At 45.5% G+C, this 22,902-nt stretch overlaps 1 protein-coding gene across 2 annotated transcripts in view; it reads right to left on the bottom strand.

Moving 5' to 3' along the window:
• Positions 1-6,507: 6,507 nt before the first annotated feature.
• Positions 6,508-22,902, bottom strand: part of agpat3 (1-acylglycerol-3-phosphate O-acyltransferase 3) — a 30,615-nt gene continuing 14,220 nt past the window's right edge. The window contains exons 1-10 of one of the 2 annotated variants that reach the window (XM_071387808.1): positions 19,117-19,425; positions 14,387-14,444; positions 13,701-13,925; positions 11,919-12,088; positions 11,635-11,796; positions 10,604-10,757; positions 10,419-10,521; positions 10,245-10,320; positions 9,928-10,126; positions 6,508-7,553 (exon numbers count right to left, since the gene is read on the bottom strand). In XM_071387808.1, coding sequence (XP_071243909.1) covers positions 7,462-7,553; positions 9,928-10,126; positions 10,245-10,320; positions 10,419-10,521; positions 10,604-10,757; positions 11,635-11,796; positions 11,919-12,088; positions 13,701-13,878 — 1,134 coding nt within the window. In that variant the 5' untranslated portion in view covers positions 13,879-13,925; positions 14,387-14,444; positions 19,117-19,425 and the 3' untranslated portion in view covers positions 6,508-7,461. Of the gene's footprint in view, positions 7,554-9,927; positions 10,127-10,244; positions 10,321-10,418; positions 10,522-10,603; positions 10,758-11,634; positions 11,797-11,918; positions 12,089-13,700; positions 13,926-14,386; positions 14,445-19,116; positions 19,426-22,902 lie in introns of those variants that run through there. The other variant, XM_071387809.1, reaches the window with a different exon arrangement.

Raw genomic sequence — 22,902 nt, 5'->3', positions numbered from 1 at the left:
GGTGTAGCAGTGGTAAGGTGTTAGGACTGCTGTTGGGACTCTACTGTTGGGACAGCTTTATGTAGGCCATAACAGTTGGTGGGCACCGTTTGTCACCATTATAGTACAATTAAGATTTACATGCTAAAATCGCCACTGCCTCCACTACACCACTAGCCCTTTGTGTTTTACAAAAAAATGCACTTTCAGACCTACATGTGTGTGCTGGTATTATGGTTGTTGTCCTTTCAGCATCACGAGCCTGTCACACATTGAAGGCCCAAAAGGCTCGACACTGCGTAAACATCTCTATAGATGTAAAGACTTACAATTTCCCCATCTCCCCTTACTAGTAGTGAGCACGCACGTTTCCAACACATTTCTCCACTCTTGATTCCAGCGAATCAAGGAAATTCTGTAGTGTATATACTATAGTAATGAATGTAGAGTTTTTGCAGAGGGTCATATACTGTAGTGTTGTTGCAGCCTGTAGTATACTGTAGTGTTGTTGCAGCCTGTAGTATACTGTAGTATTTGCTGTAGTGTTGTTGCAGCCTGTAGTATACTGTAGTATTTGCTGTAGAGTTTTTGTAGATGTAACTGTGGTTTTATTTTATTCTCTTTGAGATAGAAGTATAGGCTTTCTCATTCAGGAAACCTAGTGGAGAAATACTAAAAGAGCAAATTTTCCATAAGCGGTAGCTAGCAGGGTAGGTCTGAACGGATAATTTAGGAGCTCTGCTCTTTTCTATAACCTGTAGGGAACACAGTATAGTCTATACTTGACATGTAGGTTTCTCTTTAGTTATGGGTGGCACAAATTGTTTTATGGGGAGGTGAATGGGCAGGGTATTGGCAAATTAAATTCTGTAGTATTTTTTTCTAGTTAACATTTTTTTTTTGTGGACATTACTGTAGTATTTACTACAGTTATTGTTCTTCTTCTTTTTTTTTTTTTAATTGGGGGGGGGGGTAATAATGTATTTCCTGTAGTATTCTACAACAGGGGTTCTTAAACCTTTTCAGCCTGGGACCCAAATTAGAAATTCCTGGGACCAAAGCTTTTCTTGAGACCCAAGATTAGGAACATATGCAACTATATGTAAATATCGGTACATTTCATTGCCCTTATGCCTAAAACAGATGCAATATAGACAAAAACAAATAACAATGAAATGAAATAGCCATATAAATAGCTATTCATGTTTATTTTCCCCCATTAAAAACTCTTACATATCTGTCTAGGTTGGAACTGTTGCTGTTAAAATTCAATAAATAATTTTCATTCTGAACTGGAACAAACTGATTGATCACATCACACAGATGTATAACAGAATAGACACGCAGGCTTTTTGATAGTGCAACCCTAAGTAACAGTACAGATGAAAAATGATCAGGCCTACTGTACATCTTACTGTAGAAATTGTCAAAAGAAAGTCTAGGTTGGAGCTGTTGCTGTTAAAATAGAAGTCATCATTTTTATTCTGAACTGGAATAAACTGATTGATCCAGGCTGTATCACATCCGGCCGCGATTGGGAGTCCCATAGGGCTGCGCACAATTATCCCAGCGTCGTCCAGGTATGGCCGGGGTAGGCCGTCACTGTAAATAAGAATTTGTTCTTAACTGACTTGCCTAGTTAAATAAATGTTAAATTGAAATGAAACAAATATTTTTAAAAACAATCACACGGATGTAGACCAGAAAACATACAGTCCTAATGAGAGGTGTGTGGCTGGTTGAAGTTTTCAACAAGCATGTCTATTCTGGGATCAGTTTTTGACAGAGCAACACTGCTCAGCATTGACTGTTTCTGTACTTGTTTTTTTAAGTAATCCAGAGTTGAGAATCCTGACTGACATAGGTATGTGGTGCCAAACTGGACCAGGACATCTACTGCTTTCTCAGTTAGGCAGGAGATCGTTTCCTGCTGTAGATGAGCAACCCAGAACTGTGAGTGTGTTTGCCTCAAAAAGTATCTGGCTTCAATCAGTTTATTCCAGTTCAGAATAAAAATGATGACTTGTATTTTAACAGCAACTGTTCCAACCTACACTTGTTTTCAACAATAATTTCTACAGTAAGATGTACAGTAGGCCTGATCATTTTTCATCTGTACTGTTACTTAGGGTTACACTATCAGTAGCTAGCTAGCTTGCTTTGGCTACCGTTAGCTGTTAGCTGTGTACAAGGCCAGGGGATTGTTTGAAAAAGAAACTCACATCTACTACTATGAGATAGTACTCCCTTATTTCTGCTTATCAAATGACAACGATGCCTTGCTAGCTGACTTACTTTTCCACTGTCGAAGCACTGTTTCCTGAAGCATTCTGCCCTGTTCTGAAAGAATTCCCTGGGTATACCGTCATGCTGTGGATGTTTGATCGGGACGTGTCGTTATATGAATTTGTTCGTTTTGATTGACTCATAACTAAGCATTTCCCCACACAAAACACATTGAGGGAGCTCCTCGTTATTTCTCAAAGGTTGTATGAAAGAGAGCTAAACTCATCTGTGTATAGGCTTTTCATGACTATTGAGCTCATGTAACCGATGTGAAATGGCTAGCTAGGTAGCGGTAGTGCGCGCTAGCAGCCTTTCAGTCGGTGACGTCACTTGCTCTGAGACTTGAAGTATTGGTTCCCCTTGCTCTGCAAGGGCCGCGGCTTTTGTGGAGTGATAGGTAACGATGCTTCGTGGGTAACTGTTGTTGATATGTGCAGAGGGTCCCTGGTTCGCGCCCGGGTCGAGGGGACGCCGTAAAGTTATACTGTTACACTCAGTCAGAACTGGTTTCTAGCATGAGTCCATTTAAAGACATCAGTGACAGAGAGCGCATCATCTGCTGCTGAACGACAGCGCTGCAGCGTATGTTGCAGATTGATCTTCAAGAAAACTCCAGAGAAAGGATCCGGTAAACCGCGAAGCACACAGGCATCTCCCTCTCCCACTTGCACAGCTGCCAAACTGAACAGAGACCGCTGCTAAGCAGAGAGCGCACTGAACAGAGACCGCTGCTAAGCAGAGAGCGCACTGAACAGAGACCGTTGCTAAGCAGAGAGAGCACTGAACAGAGACCGCTGCTAAGCAGAGAGCGCACTGAACAGAGACCGCTGCTAAGCAGAGAGCGCACTGAACAGAGACCGCTGCTAAGCAGAGAGCGCACTGAACAGAGACCGCTGCTAAGCAGAGAGAGCACTGAACAGAGACCGTTGCTAAGCAGAGAGCGCACTGAACAGAGACCGCTGCTAAGCAGAGAGAGCACTGAACAGAGACCGTTGCTAAGCAGAGAGCGCACTGAACAGAGACCGCTGCTAAGCAGAGAGAGCACTGAACAGACCGCTGCTAAGCAGAGAGAGCACTGAACAGAGACCGTTGCTAAGCAGAGAGAGCACTGAACAGAGACCGCTGCTAAGCAGAGAGCGCACTGAACAGAGAGCGCTGCTAAGCAGAGAGAGCACTGAACAGAGACCGCTGCTAAGCAGAGAGCGCACTGAACAGAGAGCGCTGCTAAGCAGAGAGAGCACTGAACAGAGACCGCTGCTAAGCAGAGAGCGCACTGAACAGAGAGCGCTGCTAAGCAGAGAGCGCACTGAACAGAGAGCGCTGCTAAGCAGAGAGCGCACTGAACAGAGACCGCTGCTAAGCAGAGAGAGCACTGAACAGAGACCGCTGCTAAGCAGAGAGCGCACTGAACAGAGACCGCTGCTAAGCAGAGAGAGCACTGAGCAGAGACCGCTGCTAAGCAGAGAGAGCACTGAACAGAGACCGCTGCTAAGCAGAGAGAGCACTGAACAGAGACCGCTGCTAAGCAGAGAGAGCACTGAGCAGAGACCGCTGCTAAGCAGAGAGAGCACTGAACAGAGACCGCTGCTAAGCAGAGAGCGCACTGAACAGAGACCGCTGCTAAGCAGAGAGCGCACTGAACAGAGACCGCTGCTAAGCAGAGAGAGCACTGAACAGAGACCGCTGCTAAGCAGAGAGCAAACTGAACAGAGACCGCTGCTAAGCAGAGAGCGGACTGAACAGAGACCGCAGTTGCACTTGGCCAAATCAATTCTAGTAATTCATTAAATAATTATACATTTACTCTGTCGCGACCCACCATTAACAGGTACGCGACCCATACTTTGAGAAAGGCTGTTCTACAACATTCTATAGTAAGTACCACACATGATCTAGGGATGCTATTGTGTAGTATAGTTTTGTAGTGGCACGTCCAACATTAATGGAGTACAGTAGAAAACTCACAATTCACAAACATACATGCCAGTGGTTAATTTGCCTTTTAATCATTTGATTTACTTAGAGACCCTTGTCAAACATTACCCTCTGAAAACTAGAGTTAGGCAACAGTTGTAGTGTTGTTAACACCATGCTCTAGTACTCTGAGCTAATCAGAACACACTGTTTAGACATTGCCCCAGGCTGTCAGAATTGGAAGAAGTGGTGAGAGGCCTTCGGGAAGCAGCGTTGGCATGGAACCCATCTGCCATCTGGTGCCCGTGCCTAGCAAGTCCTACCTGGCACCAAACCTCTGTCACCTGGTTCCCGGATTATCCACGTAACACATAGAGCCCCTTTCCACCAACCACTCTGGCATGATCAACGGACCCAGAGGCAAATACCATTGCCCACCACCCAGCGTACCCATGTGGCTTCCCATGCCCAAGCCAGAGCCCAACTTCACCCTGGGCTTCTGTTTAGCCTGCTGTGGCTGATCATGGACCAGCAGCTCCATCGGTTGGATATGTTGGTTCTTTTGACTCTGCTGAAGAACCAAGCAGCAGCAGGAGCAGCAGCAACAACAGACGAAGCAGCAGCAACAGCAGCAATAGCAGTAGGAGCAGCAGCAACAGCAGCAATAGCAGTAGGAGTAGCAGCAACAGCAGCAATAGCAGTAGGAGCAGCAGCAACAATAGCAGTAGGAGCAGCAGCAACAGATGAAGCAGCAGCAACAGCAGCAATAGCAGTAGGAGCAGCAGCAGCAATAGCAGCAATAGCAGTAGAAGCAGCAGCAATAGCAGCAATAGCAGTAGAAGCAGCAGCAATAGCAGCAATAGCAGTAGAAGCAGCAGCAATAGCAGTAGGAGCAGCAGCAATAGCAGTAGGAGCAGCAGCAACAGCAGAAATAGCAGTAGAAGCAGCAGCAATAGCAGCAATAGCAGTAGGAGCAGCAGCAATAGCAGCAATAGCAGCAGGAGCAGCAGCAACAGCAGTAGAAGCAGCAGCAATAGCAGTAGGAGCAGCAGCAATAGCAGCAATAGCAGTAGGAGCAGCAGCAACAGCAGCAATAGCAGTAGGAGCAGCAGCAATAGCAGTAGAAGCAGCAGCAACAGCAGCAATAGCAGTAGAAGCAGCAGCAATAGCAGCAATAGCAGTAGAAGCAGCAGCAATAGCAGTAGGAGCAGCAGCAATAGCAGCAATAGCAGTAGGAGCAGCAGCAATAGCAGCAATAGCAGTAGGAGCAGCAGCAATAGCAGTAGAAGCAGCAGCAACAGCAGCAATAGCAGTAGAAACAGCAGCAATAGCAGCAATAGCAGTAGGAGCAGCAGCAATAGCAGCAATAGCAGTAGAAGCAGCAGCAACAGCAGCAATAGCAGTAGAAACAGCAGCAATAGCAGCAATAGCAGTAGAAACAGCAGCAATAGCAGCAATAGCAGTAGGAGCAGCAGCAATAGCAGTAGGAGCAGCAGCAACAGCAGATGAAGCAGTAGTATCAGCACCTGTGTGCTGCTAACAGCTTTGCTTCCTCCACTGTCCAACTGCCCCACACTGGGCTCATCAATACCTGCCTAACTAGCAAAAAGATGATCTAGTCTGATATTATTAGACCAGTGGGGTATTAATGCAGATGGTTAACCCCATGCTTCAGCCATCTATATATAGCCACTATGCTTCATCAGTTTTATACACTGTAGGTGATCAGTCTTATTACTTAAATAACACCTATCTGATAATATTGGTCATGTAGTCCTACTTTTTAATATGTTATTGGGCTAACTTCAGGGGTGGGAGAGGCATAGCATTTTAGAATGACAATAACTGGCCATGCATTAAGTATTATGCTTATAAAATGCTGGAAAATCCAATTAAGGATATGACAAATCCACTCCGCAAATGGCCTGTGGGGCACTTCACCTGCTCTTGGTCAAAGCATAAATCTATTCTGCTGGCAGCCGAGTTGGATGGCAGGGACAGCCAGTGTTAGTGATGATGTCATCCTCAGACGAGTCCTCAGCTCTTGGTCACTGGACGACTCCTATACTAGCTTTGTGTCACCTTATATTGGGCCTAAAGGCATTCAAACTGTGGTTACGGATATTATATTGCATACACTAAGGGGTCAAATAGACAGGGGACCAGGGTGTGGTGGGATGGTAGGCCTAACTATTTTACAATTCATTTGTGTTAATTAGATGTTGATCCACCATTGGCGAAAAGCACTCATCAAAACCCTTTGAACAATTCTCGCCAGAGTACTGTAGGGAAAGAAATGAAATCCCATCATTCAATCACTTTTGTATATTCATTGGCAACCAAACGGTAAATGTTTTATTTGTTTATAACAATCAGTATTTCTGGGATCTACAAGCAATTCAGAAATCAACTCAGGGCCAAACCTGGCTTTATATTAACGTTAAATACTGCATTTCATTGGTGCGAGATTGGCCGCCACGTCTGTGCTTTTCTGGGAAGGACAGCAGGAGTAGCAGCATGCTCAATCTCGTTTGTCAGAATTCAGCACAAATTTCATGAGGAGAAGGACAAACAAATAACAGGATGTGCTCAGAGGCGTTAAGATTCCTTCACCTCCACACCCAACCTTCATGGGGGTAAGGGTGGGGAGCTAAAGCATGCTGGGAATCTGTCTTCTCCAGACAGTAGAGCCCCTTGCTGAAACTACAGAGGGACATCTGACTGGTATTGGGCTGGCCCAGTCAGAGATACTGAAGCAGAAAATTAGGATCTTTGATAGGTGGAGAGAACTTATTTAGGGTGGGCTACTGTGGCAGGAAGTGGGGTGCGTGTTGGAGGAAGTGGTACTGCTGAAACATGAAAATTCTGCAGCATGTGGATGAGGTGAAACCACAAGGCTGTGCAGAGGAGACCGACACCGATGGGGGACCTCGAGCTGCGGTGCAGGGAGCGTTGGGTGTTAAAGAGATACACCCCCTGGTATCTACCATTCAGTCCTGCTGTCTGTCACCCCCCTCTCATCGGAGGGATGCATTCACTGAGAGTCAACTGCAACAATTCCATTTCAAATTTTGTTCTGAGTCACAATCATCATAATCAATATTTTAACTTACGTCTAAAAAGTCTATTCAGTTATATCCCCCCCCCACCTTCCTGCTGTGTTTTAACATATTTTTGCAGGAGGGTGGCTGCACAGGGTGTATCTGTGCGGGGACCGCAACGACCGCTCAGACCCCGAGTATTGACAGTAGAGGGACCGTAACGTGACTGCCACAAAGAGTTCTAGTTCTCCTTCTTGCCCTCCATTTTGCCGTAAGTAGAGCCGGTTTTGTTCACCTCAGATACACTGATCAGGCGGCGCACTGCTATGGAGGCTGTGGAGAGAGGAGACAGAGAGATTAGTCAATAACAGTAGAAAGAAAGCAGAGGACAAAAACTGAGGTATAATACAAATGAACAAAGTGCAGATACAGGAGTAGGCAATCACATGTACATACTATACAGGGCTCAACACTGCAACCAAAACACTCATTCAGTCATCATACGCTGTTTGAATGAACATTTCTGAAGTCTTTCCCAAAAAACTTCCCCGATTAAAATGTTGACTGCAAAGATAGAATCAGGAAAACGGAATTTACGAAAAGAGAAACAGATTTTTTATAGGGCCCTACAACTGTAGAGTGACTGTTCAAAATCGCTAAAAATAGTATGGGGTCAATTGCACGCCATATGTATTGAATTCCAAAAATTACCAGTGCACAACGTTCGGCGCAGGTGTATGGCGAACCAGTTTCCAACACCTGCACCGAACGCTGTGCGACAGGCAATTCATATGTTTACCTAAGTAGTTAGATGGTTTGTCATTAAATGTATTGGTAGACATGCTTCTAATATCCGTACATTATTGACCTGTGACTGAGAATTTAAGTACTGACGTCAGACCATCTACTTAAGTAGGCAATAGAAAAAAAGCCTGTCTATCTTGTTCATTGATTGGGTTAAGACGAACCGTCACTCCAAAACTAGCGGACCAATGGAGACTAATTGTCTACACCTCCCTCTAAACCCCGCCCTTCATGGAAAAATAATGACAAAACTCGCAATCGAAAAGACTGGCAGTAAAAGCAAAAGAAACAGACATTGAAAGCAAAGATACGAGGAGCGCAACCAAAAGGTAGTACATGCAGGCAAGAGCGTAGGCAAAATCTATTCAATAGTATTGGTTTCTGGGAAAGTTTAACCGAAAAACGATTATTGCATTCATTTTCAAATATTTGTTCAAATCATTTGTCATAGAGTTTGGCTCTCGCTTTAAAATGATTTGCTTACAAGTATTTGGGTTTTGCTTTTGATGTCTTATTTTTGTTTACAATTCTATACATTTTGCTTTCAATTGTTGGGTTTTTGATTTCAACGTCCATTATTTCACCCGCCCTCGAAAATATGTTTACATCCTCAACTTTAATTTTAAAAAAAAATCATTTTAAATTCAATACATATGGCGTGAAATTGACCCCATACAATAGCACCTTTTTTGAGATTGTTTGTTGAGAAAAAAAATCGAACTAATCAATGTGAATATGATAGTCAAGTTAAAACCCCCTCAGGTCAAAGGGCCCAGGGGGGTTAGCTATTTGATTTAGAATTTTAGGACCTCTAAGTATAAAAAAAATACTGTATTTTTTGATTAAACATTTAATTTGGTCTTACTGCTATTAGCCCTTATTAACATATTGAATAACATTCATACATAGCACAATAGATAATCAAAAGGTTTGTTTTGAAGTGTCTGTCCTATATCTAAGAGATATATATATATAAATTATTATTATTTTTACCTGTATTTAACCCCTTAGTTTTTTTCACTAAAGTACTTCCATATATATTTCCATTCATTTTTTTAAATATCGTATCGGTCTGTCTACCTTCAGACTTGGTCTGTCTACCTTCAGAGTCTTGTGAGGCTTGTGGGAATCCTGTATGTGTTCGTGAGAGTCTTATCTTTCCATAGAGGGGTCATATTAGTTTGTACCTCAAACCATTCCGACAATACAACAGATAACTCCATCTTAAACAGACAGACAGAATTTGATGGGGATTTTTTTATGCTCATTTGATTTCCGCAGGGGCGCTTACATAAAAGATGACTATTCATCATCAGCCTGGTTCTGTGTGGAATGCAAAACCACTGGTCAAGTCATTAATTGGCGCTCAGTGGTGAAAAAATTGGTGCAACCAAATCTTGTGCCATCAACTGAAAAAGCAGCAGAAAAGGGTAGTCTAGAGCCATGCTTTATTTACACTATACATTTAGAGCAGATAAATGTGTATTTATTTAACTAGGCAAGTCAGTTAAGAACAAATTCTTATTTACAATGATAGCCTACCCCGGGCAAAACCCGGACGATGCTGTGCCAATTGAGCGCCGCCCTAATGGGACTCCCAATCACGGCCGGATGTGATACAGCCTGGATTCGAACCAGGGACTGTAGTGGCGCCTCTTGCACTGAGATGCAGTGCCTTAGACCACTGCGCCACTCGGGAGCCCTAGTCCTGGACTAAAACGCATATTTAATGGGGAATCTCTATTGAAATAGCTTTTTAGTCTAGGACTAGGCTTATTCTGTGTTCGGGAAACGAGCCAATAATGAGTCAAAATGAGATTATATAGTACAGGAAGGTCCTAACAACAGAAGAACTTGGAAAAAGCAGTAGGCTTAGCGCAGGCTAAATGGGTGGCATCCGCACCGATGATGCAGAAGATCAGGAAGCCGGCGATGAGGAGGGGAGAACCGCTGACAAACACCCCACAGGCGAAGTTGAGGAGAGGGGTGAGAAGCAGGGTGGCCCAGAAGAGGAAGTTGAGCAGCGTCCACAGCCGACGGGGGGGCTTGATGGTGGGACCGGGGAAACTGCCCTCCTTCTCGTAGTGCTCCTGCAGTGCATCCTACAGAAAGAGAAGGGAAGAAAGAGAGAATGTCGTCAATATTATATTAGTGGAGAGAGTCATTGACTTATGGCTAGAAAGGGTAAATAAATGGGAGGGAAAGCTGAGTTCCCGGCACCTTCCGCTGGTAGAGCTTGTGAAGCCAGGTTGCACACTCCTTCTCGTCCTCTGGGATTTCCTCCACTGGGTACCGCCTATACAGGAAGGAGAGGAACTGTCAGTTCAGTACAACGCTACTAAAGGGCAGCAAGTCACTGCCTTTGTTTGTGGGAGAGGGATAGGCGCCACCTACTTGATATTCATATCCGCCATGTACTTCTTTCCACTGACGATTCCCAGCAGCGTTGGGACCTTCTTGTCTCGGAAATTCAGTGTCACGTCGTACACAGCAGATACTGAGAAAGGGAGGAGTGCGACCATGAGTGTGATGCTGCAAATGTGTGTGTGCACGTGCTTGTGCGTGTGTGTGTGTCCCACCTGTGCCTTTGAGACAGCTCAGTGTTGTGGTGAAGCCTTTGGTTCTGGGCAGTAGATGGTATTTGAGTTTCGGTAGACCTTTACTCTCTGCTATCTCCATACTGATCTCATGCTTCTTTGGTGTGAAACGGGTGCCTTCACAGTACAAGAGGAACTGAAGAGAGAGAGAGACAAGTCAACAAACACACACACTGTTGCGGTCTTTGGAGGTGACCCTGTTGATGTCTTTGGAGGTGACCCTGTTGATGTCTTTGGAGGGGCAAACACTTAACACACTAAAGCTCGTTGACCTTGTAATCCCCGTTTGTCCCACTGGAAACTACAGAAGGTAGGAACGCCACCAGAGGTGAACTACCTCAGACACACCCTGCCTTTCTGGCAACACTGTCCACAGTAACACGTACACATGCACAAACAACACACACAGAATCTCAGTTGTATTTCTTTGGTTCCTCCTCTCAGAACCTCTCGCCCTTGCATTTCCCCCCATGAGAGTTTGTCAGATTACTGGCTTAGATTGTGTGCACGTACCCACCAACAATTCTGGGGCGTGTTAATTTGGGCACTCAGCGGAAAACATTACGCAACGTCATCTCCCGGGTGGCGCAGTGGTCTAGGGCACTGCATCGCAGTGCTAGCTGCGCCACCAGAGTCTCTGGGTTCGCGCCCAGGCTGGGCTGGGTTCGCGCCCAGGCTCTGTCGCAGCCGGCCGCAACCGGGAGATCCGTGGGGCGACGCACAATTGGCATAGCGTCGTCCGGGTTAGGGAGGGTTTGGCCGGTAGGGAGGGTTTGGCCGGTAGGGATATCCTTGTCTCAGTATGTAAAAATGTAATAAAAATGTATGCACTCTACTGTAAGTCGCTCTGGATAAAATGTAAATGTAAAAAAATGGTAAACAGAAATATGCGTTTTTCATCTGTTTGATGCCTAATGAACACGCCCTAGGGTACAACTCCATTCAGAGACGCGCTGACGGTCAGAGGGAGAGGGGCAAACGTCATTGTGTTGTCGGTTTGTCGTCCTACTCACCCACATAAACTCAGGGTAATCCTTTAGCTGGGTCAGGCCTTTGAACACGGTGTCTCTGTCCTCCTCCCACTTCCTCTTACAGAAGACAATCTCCAGGAAGTACCAGGTCCAACCAATCAGAGGCACCTTCAGCAGTTCGTACTTGGCCAAGACCTTTGAAGCCTGAGAAGACAAGACAAAACGACTTCGTTCAGCCAACCTACAAAACATTTTATTTTCATAAACAGTAGATACAGGCGGCTAAACTCAATCCCCCTCTCTCACACACACACACGCGTACTCACTCCAAGCACGCCGTAGCGTTCACACATGGTCCAGCCGCAGAGGAAGTCGATCTCGTAGTTGTGGTTGAGGATGATGATGACGTGCTCCTTGCCAAATTTGTCCACCGTGGCCTGGTCTGCGAATATGGTGCATTCTGTACCCGACCACCACTCCAGCAGCATCACCAGCTCTACAGGACAGAGAGGGCCAGCAGAGAGTTAAGACAACGAACCATTGTAAACTCCGTCACAATGAACCACCCAGTCACATCAAACTGCAGTCAATTTTGTCCCCCCACACCAGACGCGATCAGGTCACGCAGGTTGAAATATCAAAACCAACTATATTAATTTGGGGACAGGTCGATAAGCAAATATTTATGACAATTTAGCTAGCTAGCTTGCTGTTGCTAGCTAATTTGTCCTGGGATATAAACATTGGGTTGTTATTTAACCTGAAATGCACAAGGTCCTCTACTCTGACAAATAATCCACAGATAAAACGGTAAACCGTCTTCTCTGGACTTTATAAGGAGGTTGGCAACCAACTTTAAGGTGCATTACCACCACCAACTGCTCTGGATTGTGGACCTCAGTTCGTCTTTCAATCACCCACGTGGGTATATGCTCCTAAAAACCAAGGAGGAGATGGGAGAGGCGGGACTTGCAGCGCATCAAGCGTCACAAATAGAACCAAGTTCTATTTTGGCGCCTGGCTACGCAGACGTGGGTGCAATGATTGAATAACATGTGTAAATGTATTTTGCCACGTTCGCGCACGCGATGGGAGCGGTGTGGTCAGAATGTAACCAGTCGCAACGAATTACATTACACCAGTGTCAATTCCCGGCACAAAACATTGAACCTGTAAAAATCACATCAGTGTAAACTCAGTTCACACCAACAGTGTATGTTTATGCTAGGAAACAAGCCATGTTCTTCCTAATGAAAATAACACCCTGTGGGTGTAACCAATAAGTAGGCTGAAGTGAACCAGATTCCCGTGATACAGGCTTCTCTCACACACACACACACACAGGTTAGAGCGTTGGACTAGTAACCAAAAGGTTGCAAGGTCGAATCCCCGAGTTTTTAAAAATCTGTCATTCTGCCCCTGAACAAGGCAGAATGTTCACCGGTAGGCTGTCATTGAAAATAAGAATTTGTTCTTAACTGACTTGCCTAGTTAAGTAAAGGTAAAAATAAATAAATGCTGCAGCGTTCACACTCGAGCCACAGAGTACTATCTGCGCATCAACCAGTCAATCCTTAGCATGTTCATAATTATTAAACACACCATCAACGATTAACCAAATAATTTTTATGTTTGATTATTAAACAACAAATTGACTGAAGTTGGTTCAATTACTTGAATTCCATTTAGATATTTTTTTTGTGAGCACAATGCCTGTTTCTCTAGAGAGAAATCATATCAAGCACAAGAGACATCAAATCAAGAACGAACTGTGGGATGCTGTAGGGAGTTGTAGTTTTCAACAGACAAATATTCAACCTAGTTCAGTGCAGAAAACGTGGTAATGAACTACAATGACCAAAATCCATTGCGCCCATTGTTCAACGGCAGCCCCACACACAGACCGCATGAGAGAGGAATGCACACAACACAGCAACGAGAGGGATAGAGGGGAACACCAAAACCAGTACACTATGTGGGTGGAGTTTGCACTGCATTTAAGACTGTTTGTTTTGGGACAACAGACAGAATGTGCTGCTCTGAGCCAAGCCCCCCCTCTCACACACACACACAAACAAATACACGACCCAAGACTGAGTGTGACTCACGGCTCCAGAGGGAGTAGGAGAGGCGGGTGTTGATCTTTCTGTAGAGCTGCCTGTCGATGGGCCATAGGACGCAGGTGCAGAGCTGAATGAAGTTGATGATGAGGCCGCTGACCACAAACACAAAGCCAACGAGCAGCTGCAGGATGAACAGGCTCTTGATGTACGCTATCAGCCCCATGGCCAGGGCTGTCTAGGGGCTAGCAGGGCCACCAACACACTACCGACCTGGGGGAGAACACCACAAAAAAACAATGCATTTCCATTTAATCCTGTGGAAAATACCACCAGGTAGCACCGGTTCTCCATATGACGTTGAGAAATAGTGCATTGTGGGTAGTTCCGAAGATATCCAAAAGAAGTTAATAAATATGTACAAAAAATAACATAACTATGATCATGACTACAATTAAGTTACTAAGTATTTGACCACACTGTTGTTACTTCGGTGAGTAAAAACCTCATGCTTCCTACCCTTTAAAAGAGGATGTTTATGAATATGAGTAGGGAAAGGAGTTTCCCCTGACCATCTGATCTGACCAGGAATAGGTCTGAGCCTTATTGGCTATGACGAGGACCCAGAGTTTTCTTAGTCTGGTCCCATGGTCAGGGAAAACTCCTGACCCCTTCGATGAGGCTGGGTTAATAATGGAAGGGTGATAATGTTCAGAAATTCCAGTGCAACTAACCACGGTGGGTTCCCTTCACAAGCCCCGTTTGCACGGTCCGTCAGCCAATACCACAGACCTGTGGGACAGAGAAGAACATCATTACAAACTAGTCACAATCAGTTTAACAGTCAGCCATGCTCAAGGTCCTAAACGATATCCTAACAGCCATCGATAAGAGACATTACTGTGCAGCCGTATTAATCGACCTGGCCAAGGCTTTTGACTCTGTCAATCACCACATTCTTATCGGCAGACACAACAGCCTTGGTTTCTCAAATGATTGCCTCGCCTGGTTCACCAACTACTTCTCTGATAGAGTTCAATGTGTCAAATCGGAGGGCCTGTTGTCCGGACCTCTGGCTGTCTCTAGAAAAGAGTCGGCCCGAGAATTGAACCCTGTGGCACCCCGCCACAGGGTTCAATTCTCGGGCCGACTCTTTTCTCTGTAACTATCAATGATATCGCTCTTGCTGCGGGTGATTCTTTGATCCACCTCTACACAGACGACACCATTCTGTATACATCTGACCTTTCTTTGGACACTGTGTTAACTAATTCCAGACGAGTTTCAATGCCATACAACTCTCCTTCCGAGGCCTCCAACTGCTCTTAAATGCAAGTAAAACTAAATGCATGCTCTTCAACCAATCGCTGCCCGCACCTGCCCGCCCGTCCAGCATCACTACTCTGGACGGTTCTGAATATGTGGACAACTACAAATACCTAGGTGTCTGGTTAGACTGTAAACTCTAATCCAAAATTAAATCTAGAATCGGCTTCCTATTTCACAACAAAGCATCCTTCACTCATGTTGCCAAACATACCCCCGTAAAACTGACCATCCTACCGATCCTCGACTTCGGCGATGTCATTTACAAAATAGCCTCCAACACTCTACTCAACATACTCGTCGCCAAACCACTGGCTCCAGGTCATCTACAAGTCTCTGCTAGGTAAAGCCCCGCCTTATCTCAGCTCACTGGTCACCATAGCAGCACCCACCCGTAGCATGCGCTCCAGCAGGTAATACTCACTGGTCACCCCCAAAGCCAATTCTTCCTTTGGCCGCCTTTCCTTCCAGTTCTCTGCTGCCAATGACTGGAACGAACTGCAAAAATCACTGAAGCTGAAGACTCATATCTCCCTCACTAGCTTTAAGCACCAGCTGTCTGAGCAGCTCACAGATCACTGCACCTGTACATAGCCCATCCAACTACCTCATCCCCATACTGTATTTATCTTGCTCCTTTACACCCCAGTATCTACTTGCACATTCATCTTCTGCACATCTACCATTCCAGTGTTTAATTGCTATATTGTAATTACTTCACCACCATGGCCTATTTATTGCCTTACCTCCCTTATCCTACCTCATTTGCACATACTGTATATAGACTTTCCCTACGGTATTATTGACTGTACGTTTGTTTATACCATGTGTAACTCTGTGTTGTTGTATGTGTCGAACTGCTTTGCTTTATCTTGGCCAAGTCACAGTTGCAAATGAGAACTTGTTCTCAACTGGCCTACCTGGTTAAATAAAGGTGAAATAAAATCTATTTAAAAAAACAAACATCTTAACTCTTTCCCAAAACAGAATCTAACTTGCACCAAAATGGCCGCAAACAATTCTTAAAAAAGACTGCAAACATACAATTGAATAAAACAGAGAACTGTGACAAAAAAGAAAAGAGCAGGTTCATTCTGAGGAGTTCAGCAGACAACCAGTCAGTTTCTGCCACACACACACACACACACACACACACACACACACACACACACACACACACACACACACACACACACACACACACACACACACACACACACACACACACACACACACACACACACACACACACACACACACACACACACACACACACACCAACTCCTAAACTAGCCCCATTCAGTGTATTACCAACTTTTTTTCAAAGTCACAGCACAAACTTGCCTTGCTGCAACACAGCTGTTGTCTCCAAAGTAGCGTTTTCGCACCCTCTCCCCTTGCTTCTATGCCTGTCAATCTATCAATCAAATATATTTTATATAGCCGTTTTTACATCAGCAGTTGTCACAAAGTGTTAACTCTTTGTGTGATGTTGCTGTGACTTCTGTTGCAGATAGATAATCCCAGAATTGAGTGGGAAAAGTCGCCAAATGCTATTAAAACCCCTTGGTGGCAAATCTCTCCAAGGCAGCCTGATAAGTAGCTGCATTTGTTGCTAGGCTCTGAACAATAACAGTCTCTGGAGCGGTTTCAAAACTCTCCAAGTCAGCCTGATAAGTAGCTGCATTTGTTGCTAGGTTAACAATAGTCTCTGGAGCAGTTTTAAAACTCGCTAAATATAGAGACAAAGTCTCTAAATTGGCAACACTTGCCCCATTCAACCTCTCTGGGATTCTGGTGTGTCCTCTTTGCTAAATCTAGACCCCACACACACCCTCAAACAGCAGCCCTGCATCACTCCACTCCCTTCCACATATTACTATCATTAGTAATACTACAGAATTAGTAATACTGTATCCACTACAGAAATGTCACCTACTGTGCCCCAATTCCTATGTCCAATCTCAATAATAAAATAGGCTACTTTCCAAAGCTATACCGAACCCATCCTAAAACAGTGATAACTACAGTGGCCTAATAACAGAATGAGCATTAAGTCAAAGTCACACTGTTTTTGTCAAATCACATCCTAGAAAGAGTCAAATCAATGGCTGTGTGTGTGTGTGTGCTACAGGCCAGCTGTACCAACTCCACAGGAGGTCCCACCCACAGAGCGTGGACTTGAGTAACCTCAGTACCCACTGAACCAATTTCAATCAATGTTGGCACCAATGCTTATTGTTGGAACCCACTGAATTGTTTAATCACTATGACCTTGACCTTTTGTCAATATTCCAGCAGCCCAAAAAGGCATTTTCTGAGATAAAAAAACAACATGTATCTGACCAGCATCTACTCAAATATAGGGCTGAGGGAACATAGGGCTGTGGGAACCGAGGGCTGTGGGAACCGAGGGAACATAGGGCTGTGGGAACCGAGGGAACATAGGGCTGTGGGAACCGAGGGAACATAGGGCTGTGGGAACCGAGGGCTGTGGGAACCGAGGGAACATAGGGCTGTGGGAACCGAGGGAACATAGGGCTGTGGGAACCGAGGGCTGTGGGAACCGCGGGAACATAGGTGGGAACATAGGGCTGTGGGAACCGAGGGAACGTAGGGCTGTGGGAACCGAGGGAACATAGGGCTGTGGGAACAGAGGGCTGTGGGAACAGAGGGCTGTGGGAACAGAGGGCTGTGGCTGTGGGAACAGAGGGCTGTGGCTGTGGGAACAGAGGGCTGTGGCTGTGGGAACATAGGGCTGTGAGAACTGAGGGAACATAGGGCTGTGAGAACTGAGGGAACATAGGGCTGTGAGAACTGAGGGAACATAGGGCTGTGGGAACTGAGGGAACATAGGGCTGTGGGAACTGAGGGAACATAGGGCTGTGGGAACTGAGGGAACATAGGGCTGTGGGAACTGAGGGAACATAGGGCTGTGGGAACTGAGGGAACATAGGGCTGTGGGAACATAGGGCTGTGGGAACTGAGGGAACATAGGGCTGAGAGAACATAGACTTGGTCCCTCTGAACACACTAACTCTCACCCTCCTGTGTGTGTGTGTGTGTGCGTGTGTAACGGAGTTGGATTCATAACCTCACTACTTAACGTGGGTGGAGACATTTCAAGCTATCAAACTGCTAGCTATATGCTAGCTATAGTTGGCTAAGACACTGTCAAACGGGCAGTCGTGGTGCATTGACCCAGATCTACAGCTGCACTCTGCTCAACGACTGGGGTCACTGTGGCGTGAGTTTAGGAGGTGTGAGTGTAATCGAGTTGGATTCATAACCTCATTCCCCAGCTTGAAACGTCTCCACCTGTACTTTCGAACTGCTATCTTTTCAACAGCGTAGTCAAGCGCGGGTCACTTGTGTTTGAGAAGCAGAGGATCTGAGATCAAGGGTCAGTAAGGACTTGTGAGGAAGGAAGCTATACTGTTGAGCAAGCACAGTGACACGTGTGCATATTTCTCCGTGGGCTGACTAGGATTTCCCAATCCACTTTCTCAATAGTTCAAGGTTCTGTTCTAATTTCACTGTCCTGAGGAGTTGTGATAGATGCCATACAGCCAAGGCATAACAGGGTGTGGTGTAGGTCTCATGTTTTAAATGGCCCATTAAATGAAGGTCGTTTCCTGCAGATAGCGCTGAAGGAAAGAAAACGTCCTTTTCCCGAAACTCAAGAATCAAGCAGACATCCACAAAGGCGGGTGACATTCTCTACGGATACTGATCTTTGGTATAGGCTATCAAACTTCAGCTTTTCCCCCACATTGACATCAGGTTGCAATGCGTTGGACTGCTTCCTTCACCAAACAACCACGGCGGTCAAACGTAAAAACTGTAGCCGGCAATATCAACTCTGCAAACAGTTTAATTATAATACGAACAGTTGATACAGTGCGTCTGGCATCTGCAAGGAGATAATAGCATGCATGCTTAACATTTTAACTACCGGTATAGCCTATCTATTTCTCTACAGTAGGAGCATCAGTTCACAGTCAAACAGGTGATTGAGTTAACACGGAGACATTTTTTCTTTGACTAGTAATTCCATCGTCCAACGATGTCAATATTCGTAAAATAACATCCCATTCACACCAATAGCCCCTGGGAAATGAGCATAAATACCACTAACCTTGTTCTGGAAGAGAGAGCAAGTAGTTTTGTCAAAGTGTGAAGCCTTCGCTTTGCCCACAGACAGGAACAGAGTGAGAATTACAAATAGTGGGAAAAAGAGCTCGAGAAACACCAGCGCTCCTCAGTAAACATGGGTGAACTTCGGAGTCTTGCCTAAGAGACTAATGACATCTCACAAGGCCGTCCATTAGCAGAGTGGGAAACTTGTCCCCACACAGAACAAAAAGGAGAGAGAGACAAAAGGAGAGGGAGACGCTCCCTCAGCCTGCCTGCCAAAGCGCTGCCTGGTGAGGGGGGATGGGGAGAGGGAGGGGGGGGTGGGGATGTCTGCCATCACCTGATCCCCTCAGACGAATGGCTGGCCGTCAATACTGGGCCAACGAACTGAGTGACACACACGCACACAAAGAGGTTAAAAAAGTTCAGCTACAATTTTTCCCAGGTATAAGGAGGGTGGGGGAGACCACGTCCAGCTTTCGTCTCCCCCCGACACACACTATTCTAATCACTGAACTAAATTGAGTGGAAGAAATAGAACACGTGTTTGTTTTTTTAAAGTCTATACACAGGCCTAGACATTTTGGGGATGTTCAGTTGTCTCTCAACGCATCTCTTGCTTTCTATGGGCATGGTGCTTGTATAGGCTGCTTGTCTATTAGTTTGAGACCAGATGGAGTCATCGTGTTATTTGATGATTTACCCAAACATTTCCGAAGGCAGATTTCAGTAGATACAACTACAAACATCTCACATATAGTATGTATGTAGGCATTAACACATTGTGAAATGTCATTTTTATAAGTGTCTTAATGGGATTTCTGATGTAGTGGGTCCCCATATATTTGTTTAAGCGTTTCAGTGAGTCTTGAAACAGAAAAGATTTACAACCCCTGGCCTAGCCTACATGGCAGGCAAAGGATGTAAATTGCCATTGATTATGTACCAGGTTAATGCCATTTAGCAGGCTACCAAGTATGCAAGGGTAAACACACACACACACACACACACAAGGCCTGATTGGATGTGGGATGTGGCAGAGATTAGCAATAGCCACTCAGGGCTAAACTGATTAACAGGGAGAAACAACCTGGCCTCCATTGTCCTTCCGAAGGCCAAAACAGGCTAAACTTGGCCAAGATGTTACGCAGCAGAAGTTCCCGAGCCACGTCTGAACAAATAAGACAAACCCACAGAAGTCAACAACCAACCAAGCCCAGTCTACTAAAACCAGAGTCAGGCAGTTGAATAGATTTTAATTGATAGTTTGTGGTTGCCCACAGCCTCACGCAGTTGGAGTCAACAAACGTACCAGTCATGTCTATAAAGTTCTTATAAGTTCTGGCGCGATCCTCGACTGCTCCCTCAACAGGACTTACCAGTAGGTATAGTAGGCGATCGCCAGCACCACCAGTGCCCCACACAGCCCTGTAAAGAGCATCACGGCCCCCTGGTTCAGCATCCTCACCCCCCTCCTTGATTATCCCCCCCCCCCCAAAGGAAAGAAAAAAGGATCACGGAAAAGAAAAAGAGATGAAAATCTCCAAAGCGTTTTAAGAGGAGGACGAGGAGGAGTCAGTGTCCACGGTGCCTGAGACTCATGCTAATACGCATAGGAGACAAATTATGATGACAGCATGAACACTAAATCCCAAGGAAAAGAGGAGGATGAGGAGGGAGCGTCCATCTGCGCAACAGGAAAGCAACTCAGGTGAGAAACGAAAGAGCTAGTCGGCGACGGCTTCGCACCAGATCCCCACGAGACGAGAACAATAATCAAGACACACTGGTTGAAAAGTGTTCAAACAGAGGGAACACAGAAGGAGCCTCCTTTGTAGAGAGAGGAAAATGAGAGATGTAGGATAACAACGCGCTAATCTGGCCCAGAACAGATTAGCACTGATTAGTCCTCTTGCAGCAGCACCTTGGATAAATCACCATCCATTTATATGGGGGGATTGGGTGGAGAAGCTCAGCTGCTGTGATGGGTCCAGCAATGAGGAAGGGCCTGGGTCGTGTTCAATAGTCAACAAAATGGAAGAAAGCAGATGGAAACTGGGAGTGCCTGGATTGGTCTGATAAAATGAAAATTTTTACTTTCCGTTGCTCAACGTTTTAAAACGCTTTGTTACAGTGCTTTCATGGAGGTGATCAGGCCCCACACCACTGTCCTATCTAAACGACCACCCCTCATCACTGTCAAACGCTCCCTAAAACACTTCAGCGAACAGGCCTTTCTAATCGACCTGGCCAGGGTATCCTGGAATGACATTGACCTCATCCCGTCAGTAGAGGATGCCTGGTTATTCTTTAAAAGTGCCTTCCTCACCATCTTAAATAAGCATGCTCCATTCAAAACATGTTGAACTAGGAATAGATATAGCTCTTGGTTCACTCCAGACCTGTCTGCCCTCAACCAGCACAATAACTTCCTGTGGCGGACTGCAATAGCATCGAATAGTCCCCGCGATATGCAACTGTTCAGGGATGTTAGGAACAAATATAGACAGGCAGTTAGGAAAGCTAAGGCTAGCTGTTTCAAACATAAATTTGCATCCTGTAGCTCTAACTCAAAAAGGTTCTGGGACACTGTAAAGTTCATGGAGAACAAAAGCACCTTCTCCCAGCTGCCCACTGCACTGAGGCTAGGTAACACTGTCACCACCGATAAATCCACGATAATCGAGAATTTCAACAAGCATTTCTCTACGGCTGGCAATGCTTTCCTCCTGGCTACCCCAACCCAAGCCAACAGCTCCAAGCCTCCCCAGCTTCTCCTTCACACAAATCCAGATAGCAGATGTTCTGAAAGAGCTGCAAAACCTGGACCCGTACAAATCAGCTGGGCTAGACAATCTGGACCCTCTCTTTCTAAAATGATCTGCCGAAATTATTGCAACCCCTATCTGTTCAACCTCTCTTTCGTATCGTCTGAGATCCCTAAAGATTGGAAACCTGCCGCGGTCATCCCCCTCTTCAAAGGGGGTGACACTCTAGACCCACACTGTTAGAGACCTATATCCATCCTGCCCTGCCTTTCTAAAGTCTTCGAAAGCCAAGTTAATAAACAGATCACTGACCATTTCGAATCCCACGTACCTTCTCCGCTGTGCAATCCGGTCACGGGTGCACTTCAGCCACGCTCAAGGTACTAAACGATATCATAACCGCCATCGATAAAATATTGTACTGTGCAGCTGTCTTCATCGACCTGGCCAAGGCTTTCAACTCTGTCAATCACTGTATTATTATCGGCAGACTCAACAGCCTTGGTTTCTCAAATGGCTGCCTCGCATGGTTCACCAACTACTTCTCAGACAGAGTTCAGTGTGTCAAATCGGAGGGCCTGTTGTCCGGACCTCTGGCAGTCTCTATGGGGGTACCACAGGGTTCAATTCTCGGGCCGACTCTTTTCTCTGTATATATCAAAGATGTCGCTCTTGCTGCGGGTGATTCCCTGATCCACCTCTACGCAGACGACACCATTCTGTATACATCTGGCCCTTTGGACACTGTGTTAACAAACCTCCAAACGAGCTTCAATGCCATACAACACTCCTTCCGTGGCCTCCAACTGCTCTTAAACGCTAGTAAAATAGCTTCAACCGATCACTGCCCGCACCCGCCCGCCGACTAGCATCACTACTCTGGACGGTTCTGACTTAGAATATGTGGACACTAAAAATACCTAGGTGTCTGACTAGACTGTAAACTCTCCTTCCAGATTCATATTAAACATCTCCAATCCAAAATTAAATCTAGAATTGGCTTTCTATTCCGCAACAAA

Source organism: Salvelinus alpinus, chromosome 38 (genome assembly GCF_045679555.1).
Source record: "Salvelinus alpinus chromosome 38, SLU_Salpinus.1, whole genome shotgun sequence".
NCBI lineage: Eukaryota > Metazoa > Chordata > Actinopteri > Salmoniformes > Salmonidae > Salvelinus > Salvelinus alpinus.
This window is presented reverse-complemented; position numbering and strand designations above follow the sequence as displayed.